Source organism: Sipha flava, unplaced genomic scaffold (assembly GCF_003268045.1).
Source record: "Sipha flava isolate LNK unplaced genomic scaffold, YSA_version1 76_pilon_pilon, whole genome shotgun sequence".
Classification (NCBI taxonomy): Eukaryota; Metazoa; Arthropoda; class Insecta; order Hemiptera; family Aphididae; genus Sipha; species Sipha flava.
In genome coordinates, this window is record NW_020273616.1 from 3130189 (window position 1) to 3145614 (window position 15426).

The 15426-nt window shown below is 30.5% G+C and overlaps 1 protein-coding gene across 2 annotated transcripts; it reads left to right on the forward strand.

The window, feature by feature from the left end:
- Positions 1-758: 758 nt before the first annotated feature.
- LOC112692659 lies at positions 759-11281 on the forward strand. 2 transcript variants are annotated; one of them, XM_025567394.1, is made up of 5 exons: positions 759-1694; positions 2907-3080; positions 3263-3409; positions 9277-9457; positions 9523-11281. In XM_025567394.1, exons 1-5 carry the CDS (start codon positions 1677-1679, stop codon positions 11187-11189), a joined length of 2187 nt encoding a protein of 728 aa, XP_025423179.1. In that variant the 5' UTR covers positions 759-1676; the 3' UTR covers positions 11190-11281. The 2 variants fall into 2 exon arrangements, with proteins under 2 accessions (XP_025423179.1, XP_025423180.1); XM_025567395.1 differs by lacking the exon at positions 759-1694 and adding an exon at positions 2461-2550.
- Positions 11282-15426: the final 4145 nt, after the last annotated feature.

Sequence of the window (15426 nt, forward strand, 5' to 3'; positions counted from 1 at the left end):
GGGGGGGGGAAGATTTTTTCGGTTCGATTCATGTGTCCACAACAGTAAACCGTGTTTGCGAAACATTGCAACAATTTTTTGATGGGGCCGGACCCAACAGTGGGTGTGATCCGTGGGTGCGCTGAGTGAACAATATCAATTGGTCCTAAAGTGCCGAACATTTTGTCACCGATCGGAAATGCCGCGGTTTTTTTAACGCTCGAAGCGCGTGACCGACGGCCAGAGGGAAAGATTTCACAAAACACGTCGCTGGCGCCAAAAGGTTTGGGCCCTTTGCGCTGGTACGCGAGTCGTCTCCCGTTTTGACCGCATTAGGCAGCTACGGTCCCGTAAAGCGCCGGAGAAGCCAACAAAGGGAACCCGCGAACGACGAGCGCGCCCTGAACCTCGAGAGCCGCCGGGGAGAAGATGAACTTTCGACATGGACAAGAAGAGTGGAAATTACCGCGCGGGCGGCAACACTGCGGCGTGCAGTTCAAGCACGCGCGCGGCGACGCTACGGATGTTGTGCACGCGCACGCACGCACAGGAACGAGTCGCTGAAGGATAGCAGTCGCGGTGCCAGGTCCGCGCGTGGACGGGTGAGCGAGGGAAAGGCCGTGGGGCGCCGGGTGAGCGCGCACGGTTCATGGAGAACGAAAAACCGAGCCGACCGACACGCGGCCGTGACGTCACGTTCACCGCCGGTCCGCGGTACCTATCGGCCGATCACCGCCGAGGTGCGCACGCACCTAGCGCCTCTTCTCCTCCGGCCCGTGCTCACGCATACACACGCACACGCACAATCACTCGAATATTCCCAAACATTTTTATTATTATTGTTGTTATTATTACACTCGGTCCGTGCACTCGATGGTATTTTGCTTTACCTTTTTATTCACACACACACACACACACACCCGTTTGAAACGCACGTAAAAATAGTTTCTCCGTTGGTCAATGAGTACACACTTGTCCGAGAGGTATTGGATGAAACGAACGGACGATATTTAGCTGTTGTTGTTGTTGTTGTTCGTCACTCGCCGTAATCGCATACGTATTTAATAACAACAGTAATAATAACAGTATCGATACGAGAAAACGCGTAAGTGCCGTGCGCCGGGATAAAGAACGACAACAACAACAACAACAACAACAGCAGCAGCAGTAGCAGCAGTAGCAGCAGCAGCAGCAGTAACAACAACGATAGTCTTTAACCAACAACAATAACACTAGCGCGATCGGTATCGTCGTACCGCGTATATTTGCACCGTGTCGGACGCCGAGACGACGGGAGGCCGACGGGCACCTGAAGCACTTGGTCGGCAACAGCGACAGCACCGCGGTCGGAGAACTTGAGCGTGTAAGGACAAAGTGAGAGACGAGCACCACTACAGCAACGTATGTGGACATCGCGGCCCGGCGAATAGGATCAGTCACGACGCCGTCCACGATATAATGTCCGTGCGGCCGTCATCGTTATCGTTACCGTTGTCGTCCGTGTCGCAGTCGTCTCCGCAGTGCCGCCCGTGCCATCAGTCTCCCTCGTCGTCGTCGTCGTCGTCGTCGTCATCGTCGCCGTTGCGTTCCGCGTTCCCGTCCGCGACCCATTCGCCGTTGTTGGCCGTTCGGGCATGTGCCGTGTCCACGTAGCCCCGATGCTGATGTGGTCGTCATCGACGTAGTAGTGCCTGTCCATGTCCTGCGCCGAAAAGGTAAGCGTGAGCGACGGCCGCGCGCCTACGCGTTTCCCGTGCTTTTGACGTCGTCGTCGTCGTCATCGTGTCCCCGCGTTCCCGACGAGTCGGTCGAACAGCAGTGCCGCGCGCGCGGACAGCCTTGGACACCCCCGAGCCCGTCCGTGCATCAGTTCGCGGGTCATATGTTTTCCCGTAGCATCTGCTTCACGACGTTTCTCCTCTTCCCCTTCCCCTTCCGTTCGGACTCGGGCCTTGGCACGTACAAGGGAGCCTTAACGTGAGCCTCTTGGCCGCTCGTGGTCTTGACCATCGCGTGCTTGTCCCCGTTTCTAGCACCTTAGATGTCCATCTCTTGGACTCATCGTTCCGTCCCCGTCGTGCTCCGTACAAACGTTTATGTTTGCCACCGAACCCTTGACTTTCGGTTTTTCATCTGTTTTTTTTCCTCATAAACTTCCATTCTGCCAATGGACACTGCTCTACGACTGTTTCCAATGTTAATTAACAGCAATTTGCTTTCATAATGTGTTATGCATGTATGTACATGAAGGTGCCTATAAGATATATATATATGTGTGTTACTAGAGCTTAATCGTCTCAATTAAATCGAATTGCTGCAGTTGTAACAGTATGATGATGATTGTTATTATTATTATTACTGCCTGCTGAAATCTATGGTGCACACACGGCAGAGAAAGTGTTTTTTACTCTCCAAGTTCATAACAATATTTTACATAAATATTGCTCTATGATACCCAATACCCAGTTATTGGTTACTGCCTCTAGTACATTGGATTCTCTGATACTGACTTGATTAGTTTTTTAGCATGTAATAATTACTAAACAATTGGTTTGCTGCAGCATTAGATAGGTAGGTGCTTGATTGTTTCCAAGTCTTTAAAACATTTCACGCGTTCATTTATGCTTATGTCATTAAGCCGGTTTTCCAAGTACAATGACACTTAAAATGTTTTGCCATTAGTAGATGCTCATCATGTTCGAATGTTTTTAAACCATTGATATTCGATTTTAATGACATAAAGATAAAATTTTATTATCTTTGTGGTTTTTTACTACTACTATTATTATTATTATTATTTCCTCAGATAGGTACCTACATTTATTATTTACTAGGCTATCAATTCTTATCAATTAGATTTGCCATTGCTCGCATTTCGTTCACTTGTCTCTGCTGCACTGTATTAATGTTTGTTTTCAAATGTTTAGATGGGGAATCCAACACGTTTTATGGTTTCATGGGATGATCATTCTACGCATTTAGTGGCACGACTTGGATACCTCCTGGAAAGACAGAAATTGGTCGATGTCACTTTAATGTGCAATACACACAGCCTTAAAGTTCACAGATCGGTTCTTGCAGCTTGCAGCCCGTACTTTGAGGTAATTGTTTTATTTACTACTATATTATATTCTGTAAACAATTTTTTTAGAATTTTAATTCTAAATTTTTTTTTTTTTGTATTTATAGGTTAAATACTAAGTTTGTTATCACATAAAATATAATATCTTGTATCTATCTATACAAATCTAAATAATATTATATTTTAAATTTTTGATTTCAGCGAGAATTGGGTAACCATCCCATGATTGTTCTCAAAGATATGAAATTTAGTGTTCTTAAATCTTTAATTGAGTTTATGTATTGTGGCGAAACAAACGTTACAGAAGATAATTTACATGCTCTTGTTGAAGCTGCTAAATTTTTTGAGGTAAATTAATTTATTAATATGATTTTTATAAATCTTTCAATAGCTCTATTTAAGGTAAATAAGAAGCTTATAAATATTTATCCTGTTTCGAAAAAAAAAAAATTAAGTATAAGTAACATAAATTATAATTTGCACTATTATGCTTAAAATAAATTATATGCACCCAAAATGTATTCATTTGGTGTATGAAAAAGTATTTTTATAATTATTTATATATATATAAATATATTTAAAAAAAATCAATTAAATGTTAAATATTTTGTATAACAAAAATTAAACTATTTTTCACGATTTTTTAAATTATTAGTGTAAAGAAAAAAAATTTTTATTTTGCTTTAAAATTTGTGTTAAAGTATAGTTAAACACATTTTGTAGGAATTATATTTACATTTCATTACTTCAGTTATTTAATACTTATAATTATCATCAATAAGTTAGTTTTGTTGATAATATTTTAATAAATGTTATAATTTTTTTTTTTTTAACTAAATTAGTAGTATTATTATGAAGTATTTTGTAAGATTAAAGTGATTATAAGTTTTGATATTAATTTCATCCTTTTTTTTTTAAGAAAAATTTGTTCTTTAATAGATAATATTTGTTCAAATAATTAATTTTTATTATTTTACATTCATTTTGTGTACACAAATAATTTATTTATTCCTTAATTTAGTCTTAAATAGACATTTTTCTTATATGCTTATCTAAATGTCTTATCTAAAGTTTGTTTTTAATTTTGAAAATGTAACTCTTTTATTCTCATTTTAATTTAAATTGTTAAATTAGCTTAAAATTTTTTTTAAAAATTTAATATTTTTATAAATAAATTTACCACTTTTTATTTATTTTCTCTTCACATACTTATTGTTACATCTTTATTTTATTTCACAAACATATTATATTGGAATATTGTAAAGAATAATTAAAAATATGTATTTTAAAATAATTCACTATTTAGTATTACAATACTTATAATAATAAACTTAGTAAAAAATGTTGAAGTAAGTTTTACAATAATATCTTAAACTATTGAACTTTCATACTTACATTTATTATTTATCTTATGAATATTAATATAATAATTTTTAATCTTAATATAAGGTTAATCATTTGTTTGAATAGTTTTATTTTTGCCCATTCATGATTTCGAATTATATTATAACATTTATAAATAATTCAATTATCAGTTTAAATCTTATCTTAAAAATTATAATACATGTTATTTATTATATATTATTTGATGAATCACATATTTTACTGTATTAAAATTTTAAGAAATACTAATCAATAAATTACATAAATTATTTAATAAAGGTGCATAACTTTTAATATAGAAATACTCTGAGGTTCAAATAATTATCAATGTTAGTTTTATAGTTTTTTCCATTATTGTTATTAGGTTACAATTTTTCTGTTACATAATTATAAGTTATACCAGTGTTTTCCTAACTTTTTGCAATGGCGACTCATACATTTTATCTTTATTGGGTACGCGACCCCCTACTAAAAAAAAAAAAAAAAACAAATATGGCATAAATAAATAATAATTTTATTAAAATGAATTATCATTAAATTTTTATAAAATACAATACTAAATAATAAATACATAATAAATAAATAAAATAAATTAAATTATTAAAAAAATTTATAAAAAAATAGTAAAATATGAAAACTGAATAATTTATTGCTGATTTTAGTGTGACTGGCGATTCTGGATGTTGTTGCATAATATTTCCTACTGGGGTACAATTTCGAATTAACTGATGTGCATGTCATATGTGACATCTAATATACTTCTTTGTTTTGTTTTAATAGCCATGGTAGAAAATTCTTTTTCGCATAAATAAGTGGTAGGGAAAAGTAATAGTTTTTTTTTATCACATTAATTGAATGTTCTGGATATTTATTATATACTGTTCATCAAAAATCTATAAGAGTTTAATTTTTTTAATTTATTTTCATAAGTTTTATAATAATAAAGTTTGATAATCTTCGATTCAAGAAGCATATTGAAGTTCAACTCTTTAATAAAAATAGTGAAAATCGTCACGAATATCTTTTAGAAAATAACTATTTAATGCAATGAAATAATTGTTTTGATATCACTGACATACACTAAGTTGTTTTCTTCTAGAAACTCACTTAGTACAAAATAAATTTCAATATTTCCCTTTTCTACTTTGTTTTTGTAAATAAAAAAATTTTTTTTTTTTTGAAAGAAGCAATTTTTTTTGACTGGTCAAAAATGTCAACATTTTTACTTTGCATCGATAAATTTAAGTTATTAAGCATGGTAAAAATATCTATTAAATATGCCAATATTATTAACCATTTTTGTCACAAAAATATTTTTTCAAATCGGAATTTTTGTTGCTGTGAAATTTTAAAACTTCATGATAAAGCTGAAATAGTCTGAAAAGGTATTTTCCTCGAGAGAGCCAACGTATTTCTGAGTGAATTAAAAGTGATTTAACGTTTAGTTCATTTTCTTCAGAGAGTTTGGAAAACAATCTACTATTTAATGCTCCAAATTTTTAAAATTAATAATTATAACAGATTCACTAAGAATTTTACTTAATTCAGTTGACTTTTTTTTTTTTGGTACAAATGAGACCATTCGACATCTTCGGGCTACTTCTTGAATACGTCATACTACACCAACATGTTTGCTATCATCGATGCCGCACCATCAGTAGTTACACCTCCACAGTTTATCCACTGAATATTGTTTTAAAAAAAAAAAAGTTCTTTAAAGAGCTATAAATATCTGCACCGGTTGTTGTTGTGCTTAAGCTATTGTAGAACAAAAAAATTTCGTGAATATTCCCGTCAAAATAATACCTTATAAAAACAGATAATATATCTTTATTTTGAACGTCTGTACTTTCGTCTAGTTGAATGGAAAATAGAAATATGCGTGTTTTGAGTTTATTCTGTTTAATAATTGTTATATGTTTTCGCTAATATCAACAATGCGTCTCTGTACAGTATTATTTGACGCTGGTATTAATTTAAATTTATTTGTTGCTTCTTTTCCTGATATTTCTGTACATATATCTATTGCAGTGAGCAGAATAAGATTTTCACCGATAGTATGTGGTTAATTATTTTTAGCAATTCTATATGCTAATTAAATATGTAGCCTTCACAGCAGAAACTGTAGCGTGACAGCGTGAAAGGTATTGCCTTTGTATGACTGGTAATTTAAGCGTTCAAAATATTCTGTAGGTATATTTTTTACATTTGGGTGTTTGGTATCGAGATGTCTTTTTAATTTGGTGGGTTTTAAACTTTCATTAGATAAAATTTCTCCACATACAACTCATTGTGGTTTAACTATTTTATTAATTTCATAACATCGAAATCCAAATTTATTGAAATCTGTACTCTAACTACGATTACCTGATGTTTTAATTTTAATTTTTTTTGTTTTGTACTGAACTGCCTGTTGGAGCTGGTTGGCGGATATCACCGGCTGTAGTTTTACGAACAATAAATTTATCCATTAAAAAAATGTAAACTTATATACAATTTGATTAATTAAAAATGTGTGTTTAATCTTAAACTATAACTTTTCGTAACTCCTTTCATACTTTATAGTCTCGATGTTCATTGCTCAACTATTTAGATTATGAACCTAAAACAATACTAACAACTTAAATCGTCCGAGACTGATACCCACATCGACTAGTCATTAGCACATGTACCGATAACAAGTATTCCATAATCGTAATAAAATAATTTAAAGATTACTAAAAATATATTGATTTCCAATGTAAAATCAATGTCATGCATTCTACAATACTAATTAGACTTCACATTATAATACAAAATAGAGGTTTATATTATAGAGGTATCAATTTACGGCTAACCATATAACCATAATCGTAACCGGGAGTACGATCCATCAAAAAAATTTCGCGACCTAATATTGGGTCACGACCCATGGTTTGGGAAACTCTGAGTTATAATTAAGTACTAATATTAAACGACTACTTATACTTGTCATTATAAATTTGTATACTAATAATATTAGTTAATAGTAATTTGTATTTCAAAAACACAAATTAAAAATATATATTACTTTAAATTAGTTGAAAAATGTTTAAATAATTATTTGTTACCTACAATTTTAACTAGTTAACTTCTTTATAGATTACAAAAATGTATTAAATAAGTTAAAAATTATTATTAGGTACTTCATTTTTAATTATTTGGTGTTTTATTTATTGTATACTATCAATAATGCAAAATTATTTAAAATAATAATATAAGAATATACCTTTTATTGTATGTTTTTATATTTTATTTTAAAAATGTATGGATTTTTTATTTTTTGATGTGTTAAGGTTTAAGGCCTGCATAAAAAATTTAAATTATACCATTAAAATATATATATATTGTGATTTTAATATAATATATATGTTTTTTTATTAATTATATTAATTATTCAATTTAATGTAAATGGTTAAATTAAATTCCAATTAATTATCTCTTATGGTAATCTCGTAAGAAAATGTTATATAATAAAAATAATATAACAGACAATTTTGGAATTTTTTTTTTCATCATTATTTAAATCTGAATTGTTATTGGTATCTAAATGTTTCAACCTAGAAATCATTTTCTAAATAATTTAAATAACTACTATTAATAGCATTTTTAGGGTTTAAATTTACAGATAAAAAGTTTTGATTAAATATTTATGACATACATTTTAAAGGAATATCTACATCTTTATTTTATTAGAAATGTTAATATAGCTACATTTTATTTAGTAATTAAATTATTACTGTATTAATTAATGTTAATGTATTGAAAAAAAAAACATTTATTTTATTATGAAAATAAGTATATATATTCAAAGTTGGTTATAATTCAAATAATATAACATAATATATATGTTATGTCAATGTAGGATTCTTTTGATTTATTTATTTTGTTATCATTTCAGAAAATCAAAATTTTTATAATATTAATTGTAGTAAAATTAGTTAAAAATATTTGAATATAAGAAGAAATAATTTTTATTTAGATTATAATATATTTAAAAATATCAATATAAATATCAATTTTTTTACAACTACTACATATTTATTTTACTAATTAATACTTATTATTATTTTATATTTATAATTTGCATTATAGTCTATTCTAGTTAATATAATTATGTGCAAGTTTCTTTTTTTTTTTTGATTTTATATAAACTATTAATATATATATATATATATATATATATATATATATATATATATATATATATATATTAAAAATAAATTAAAAAAATATTATCGTTAAATTAACATAAATACCAATTAAGATACCAATGAATTGTTATTTAATGGTTACTTATTAATAAGTAAGCCACTATAATTAATTAGAATAGTTGTGTTTACCTTACTCTTATCTCTTGGTCTCTTGGTTAAATTGTATAAAATAGTATATTTTATCTAATTTATTTATTGAAAAAAGTCTTATTTACTAATTAATTACACTATTATAAGTAATTACTATTATATATGTTAAATAGTAATTAACTTGAATTTGTAATTTTTTTTATGGTTTATTAGTTTCAATCCTTGTGATTAATTTTTATCAATAATATAATTTTTCCGTGGTTTTTATTATTTTAATTATAAATTTAAGACATCATATTGTAAAATATTTAAATACATACGATTTTATTAAAATATGAGTTGATAGTTGAAATATTATGTATTTTAATATTAATAAAAGTAGAGTTACTATTTATAGTTAAACATTTAAACAAATTAACTAAAAGTTGAACTTGTTTGACAATGATATTGTAAAATGTTATAAGATATTATTGAAAAAAGAAAAGAAAATACTAAAATGATTTTTTACAGGTAAAAGGGTTATCATCATTAGCTCATGAAAGCTTACAAGAATCAAAACCTATAAAGCCACCTTCACTTGTTGGTAGTACAACTTCTCAAACTAGAATTTGTCAAGTTTCATCTTCACCAGTTCCAGTTACACCAATTTCACCTAAACTTTCAGAAAATGGAAATTATTCTTCTCCTGTTTGTTAGTATTTTTAAACAACAGTAATTGATTTTATAAAAGGTAATTTATATTTAATTTATTTTTAGCTGTTATAGCACGCCTTGGTCAAAATAATAGTACCAATGAAAAACGACCATGTGCTGGAAGAGGTCGACCTAAAGCTCATCTTCAGAGTCCATGTTGTGAACCATTGGTAAGCAAACCAGCTCCTATTACTCCACCACAAACAGAGTCTGCCCAAATACTACTATCACTTGCTGGCTCTAATCTCTCCTACATATCACCATCAAAACATAAAACTAATGATAGTAGTATTAATAATAGTAGTAGTAGTACAATTATGAATCATCAGGAATCACCTATGAGTAATGGCTTAGACAATAACAATCCAAATTTTAACGATGATTTAGACCAAAAGTATAAACGTGGTAAGAAAAGACCTGCAGATTCATTGGATGAGAATAGATATGATGTAAAAAAGTCAATGCCTAATGATATAAAGACAGACGAAGATGTAAATAGGTCACCATTGTTAGCCAGCTTACTTACTAAAAATGATAAACTTGATGAGAAACCGAAAATACAAAAACCTCAAGAGACCCAAACTCAAAATTCTGAGAGGTATATTAATGCATTGAAAGGAGCTGGTCTTCCAACAGATATTCCAATACTAATCGAGAATGGTGATGGTAACTATATAACATTAACAGAAAATGTCTATGATATATTAGCTAAGGAAGATGCTCTTCATTTCCAACTTACTGATAATATGAACCTTGCAAATCTTAAGCAACCCGAAGAAATGGTTAATAATATACCAGAAGTTGCTCAGCCAAATTTACCAATAATAGATTTAGAACCCAATGTAGAAGATCCGATTCTGAGAAATATCAAAAGTCATTCACCTCCAGACAACCCAGATGATGTTGTTTTATATAAAGTGGCCGATGATGGAAATATAGAAAAGTATGTTTTAACCTCAGAGGATATAAAAGCATTTAAGGAGTCTATATCTTCAAATCCAGAAAGGAAAAAAGATTCTCCGTTGCTTAGTGTGTCCGAAATAAACATGCCACTGGAAAATAAGTCTTCACCGATGATTACTAAAATTTTAGATTGTGGTAATGAAAAGTTTTCAGAGGCTTTGTTAGGCCGACTCCCTCTAAGAAAAAGAGGGACTTTCAAATTAAACAGTACTGCTTCTGATACAGACATGTTGCAACAAATGAATAATGTTTGTACACAACCTAATGCTGTAGGTACTGCAGATGTTGATGTTGAATATGTCGTGGTTGGAGAAGACAGTGTTCAGTTAGACTTGATGGGGTCTACTAGTAGTGGTAACAAAAATGATCCTTTAAAAAATAGCACTAATATAAAAATGGAAGACGTGGCAGAAGAAGAGATGAGTGTTCTGGAAGCAATGATGAACAACACTATTGAATTTTCCACTGAAGATGGTGACTATCAGATGCATAGCAATGAAGAGGTTTTTTCAAATGATCAGAACGACAATGAGAAAATGATTCTGTCTAATGTCCTCATGTGTACAGGTGCAGAAAATTCCAATTCTCATGTTGGTCTTGATCACTTTGGATTCAAACCTGAGGACGTGGATAGTCGTAATAGTGATTGTAATCAACAAAAAAAATCTAAAATGTATGTTGACTTAGATTTGACAGGAAATGATTTTATATCTGAACCAGTTACAGAAGAAGTAGTACTTACCAACGAATTAAATCCAAACTCCTGAATTTATTTATTTAAGTATAATTTCTTTGTTATACTTTTAACATTGAACTATGTATATTTTGTAAAAATTGGGCTGTGTTATGTGACTTAAAAGATTGCTTTTTGTCATTGAATTTAATAGTGAAAAATCAGTGCACGCCTCTGTATATAATATACATAATCATATATATATATATATATATATATTTATCTGTATGGACAATAGATACATACATATACATTTTTCCTTGTAGTTCTGATTTCTGTATCTAGTATATTGTTTTGTTTTAGTTAAACATTTAAAAGTAAAGTAACTATTTTTTAATCTGGTATTTAAAAAATGTGAATGGATAGAATCAAATATTGCTTAACTTGGATTTTTTGGAAATAGTATTAATTTTAAGATTCTCAAATGTTGGTAATATTTTATAAAATTTAAAATTCATTGTTTGCTACATTTCACACTTGTTTTTTTTCAACATATTAACTTTATGTCAATCGTTAGTGGTCAATTATAACAGTTATTTAGTTTCATTCATAAACAAATAGTTAAAATATGAAAAAAAAGTCACAATTCTAGCTTTATCATTTTACATTTATTTTTTTTTTCAATTTTGAAGATATTTTAACTTTTGTTTCCAACTATTATTTCCTGTATATAAAATATAAAAAAATATACCATAAATATTATTACTGTATTAAATTTTTTGATTATCTAAATAATTTATTTTAATTATAAATTGTGTTGAATTGTTAAAAATAATATTGATTAGTGTTGTATTATTTTTTCGTTTTTCTTCGATCATACATAATATTATTATTGTGTCTTTACCATTTTAATTTTTAAAGTTTACGATTCATTGATACGACAACGAACTGTTTTCACTCATCGACTGCGTTTTACGAGATGTAATTAATGTTATTAAATTATTTTCCAATCGCTTTGTTGATTTTGTCAATGTCGTTCATGCGTGTTGGGTAGGGTAAGGAGGAAGGTAAACTAAAATTTCTTGTCATAACAACACCTTGTGCCGCGTCTAAAAAAAAAATTAAAATATATACCAAAAACTATCATCGTTTTTTTTTAAAAAAAAAAAAAAGATTAACGTATTTAAAATGTCCAATCGTGGATTTTTTTTTTATCATTTCGCACGTCCTCAAGAGCCCCAGCCTGCGGAAAAGTTAAGGGCAGTGCCGTAAAAACCGGGTGTGCATTGCACGCAGGTCCCGGGCCTCCTTCCATATTATGGGGCTTCAAAAGGTCAAATGCTCAAAAATGTACAACGGTATGATGGGGCCTCAAGATTTTGATTTGCACACGGACCTCGAGTATTTCAGTTACGGCACTGGTTGTTTAATTCACTTGAGCGCACGCGCGTAAATTACATTATTATAAATTGTAAGTTATGGTCTCTCGGAAAACTATTTTTCTGTACACTAATCCGTTAAATGTAATGTAACACTGTTGATATCGTATAATTTTAGGCATTATAATATACATATAATATATAATCGAGCGAAATGATCTCATTATCGTTTTCAAAGTCTGCTTAAATAACCAAAAAATGTATTAAAATAAAAAGACCAATCGCGGCCATTGTTTGTTTGCTGTGACCGATGAAAATCTGAACCTGCGAAACAACGGGCCTATTATTGTACCATCACGTATTATAATATTGTACCTGTGCGTCGGTCAATCCTCTGGTGAAACCCGTATAATGCCCCTTGTACGTGTATTATGTTATTATTTTGTTGGGTATGTTATTATTAAATATTGTACGAGTGCACTCGACGAAACGGTCGCTCTCTGAGGTCTTTTTCCGGGAGGAGGGGTGGTAGGATTATTACGGTCACGGAAGTCTCTTAGGTTTATTGTAAAATATATACTGTTCTCATCTACAACTCTTACTTACCCTCTGTATCTCTCTAGTTATGTACCTGTTAATACATATTATAATATGACCATTTTCAAGTAAAGGAATTAGTACAAATAAAGCTCAAATAGATTATGTATGTATACATATAAAATATGTATATACAATATACTTATTGAAAATTATATATAAACGGACGAGATGTATTTTTTCATTATTATTATTATTATTATTATTATTATTTAATTATTATATAATACATTTTATAAAATGTATACATCCTAATCAAACAAACCGTGTCAAATGTTTGGAAATTTTATTTATCTTCGATCGTTTTTGGAACGTTAGTTTATCGAATTTTAGCAAGCGTTTTAATTGATGTACTCGTACAATGTAAAAATATACCTGTGTATTTTATGTATAGAAATATATACATTTATATAAATATGTCATTGTGTGTATGTATATATATATATATATATTGTTGTTGAAAAATTCTATGTATAAAAAAACGTTTGTATATTATTATTATTATTTATATATATATTTTTTTTTTGTAACGTCGTCCGACTAAATTGAATCGTCTATGCAAACTGCATTACAAAGTATATGGAATTGTTTTTTTTCTTTCTGTTAAATTGAGTATGATGATAATAGTTATTGACAAAAAATAATTGTAAAAATTACGAAAAGTAAAATATATTTTTTATCTTCGTGTTTATATCGTGAGTATAATGTGCACTGAAAAAAAAGTACGAAAAAACATTTTTTTTTCAATTTTAAAATATTATATGTTATGAGCTTAAGTATAACTGTACGATGGTGATGTAGACGTATCAGTGGCGTATCCAGGATTCATTTAACGGGGGTGTTTTAAAATTTAATTAGCTTACAGTAAGTTGGGGTTTTGCCCCCCTACATCTTACATTTATAAATAACATGTATTTATATAAATTATTATATTAATGAAAATGATTATATTTACATATACCTACGTTTAGTTAAATTATACTGTAATTAAGTTTGCAATTTGGTGAAATACCATAAAATACGGACGATGGGGGGGGGTGTTCCAACACCCATATAATCCCCCCCCCTAAATATGCCCTGAGACGTATGTTCAAACCGAATCGTCGCGACGCTGAACATTTTCGAACGCTCTTGCGCACGTGTTACTTATTACATAGCATGTTCACAGATTACTGTTAACCGTAATCTATGCAGATATTTTAATACACCATTACAGGTATATGCGTAACGAGAAATGTACGATGGTGATCGGTGGTTGGGGAGTGAGGAAACTTAACATTATATTTATCATAGGTACGTCGTTTTTAAAAATAATAAAAAAATTAATAAAATATTTGAACATAAAATAATAAAATGTATTGTAAAAATGAAATGATATACGTTATGTATACGTGTATATTATACAAATCCAGAGCGTTGTATAATAAATAGTTATAATAACGTATTCATAGGTTGCTGTTTTCGGTACTCCTCTCCGCGGCTTGGGGTTGTCGTCGTCCACCGGGGCACGGTTGCTGCTACGACGATATGGATAGCACTAATATGATAATTTTGAACTCGAGTCACTAAATATGCTTGCCTAATAGAAACACTGTGTGTGTGTGTGTGTGGGGGGGGGGGGAGGGGGAGTGACATAAAAACCCAAAGGTCGGAGTGAAATATTTTAGACTCTTCTGTTATAAATTATGATACTACCAATGGCGTGCAATGTTGTTAAACGACGTATGATCAAAAGAAAAAAATACCAATAAGTAGCAGCGGCGAGTTAACTCATAGCGACATCGGATGTACTTGGAGTAACCATAGGTGAAATTGCGAACACCGTGAGTTAACGTCTATGAGTTAAGACGCGAACCTTTTGTTTAAAAGAAAACATTTGATTTGTTTTTCGTGTACCTCTATGTTAAGTAATCTTACTAAAATAAATTAAGTATGATCAGTAGCGTAGCCAGGGGGGTTTGGTGTTGTAACCCCCCACCCACCTTTAGTTTTTATTTAATATTTTTTTTGATTATTCTATTCCCTGTATGCACGGCTTCGTTGATAATTGACCGTGGTAGACAACCAATGGTGACCAATTATAGAACAATAAATTACTCATTTTGTGTTGTTCCTTCGTGGCTGAAAACGATTTGTTTTTATTTGAAAAATGGTACGTAACAATATAATAATGTGTACATAACATCATATTGATTATTAGACTATCGATATTCCATGTTATCAATTTATCACGTAGGTATGAAAACGGTTTTTTTCTCATCATAAGTTTGCATTTTTTTTAAATACACAAAAAAAATAATGTTTTATCTGAATCAATAGAACGTGTATGCTCTTCGTCAACCCATAACTGTTTGA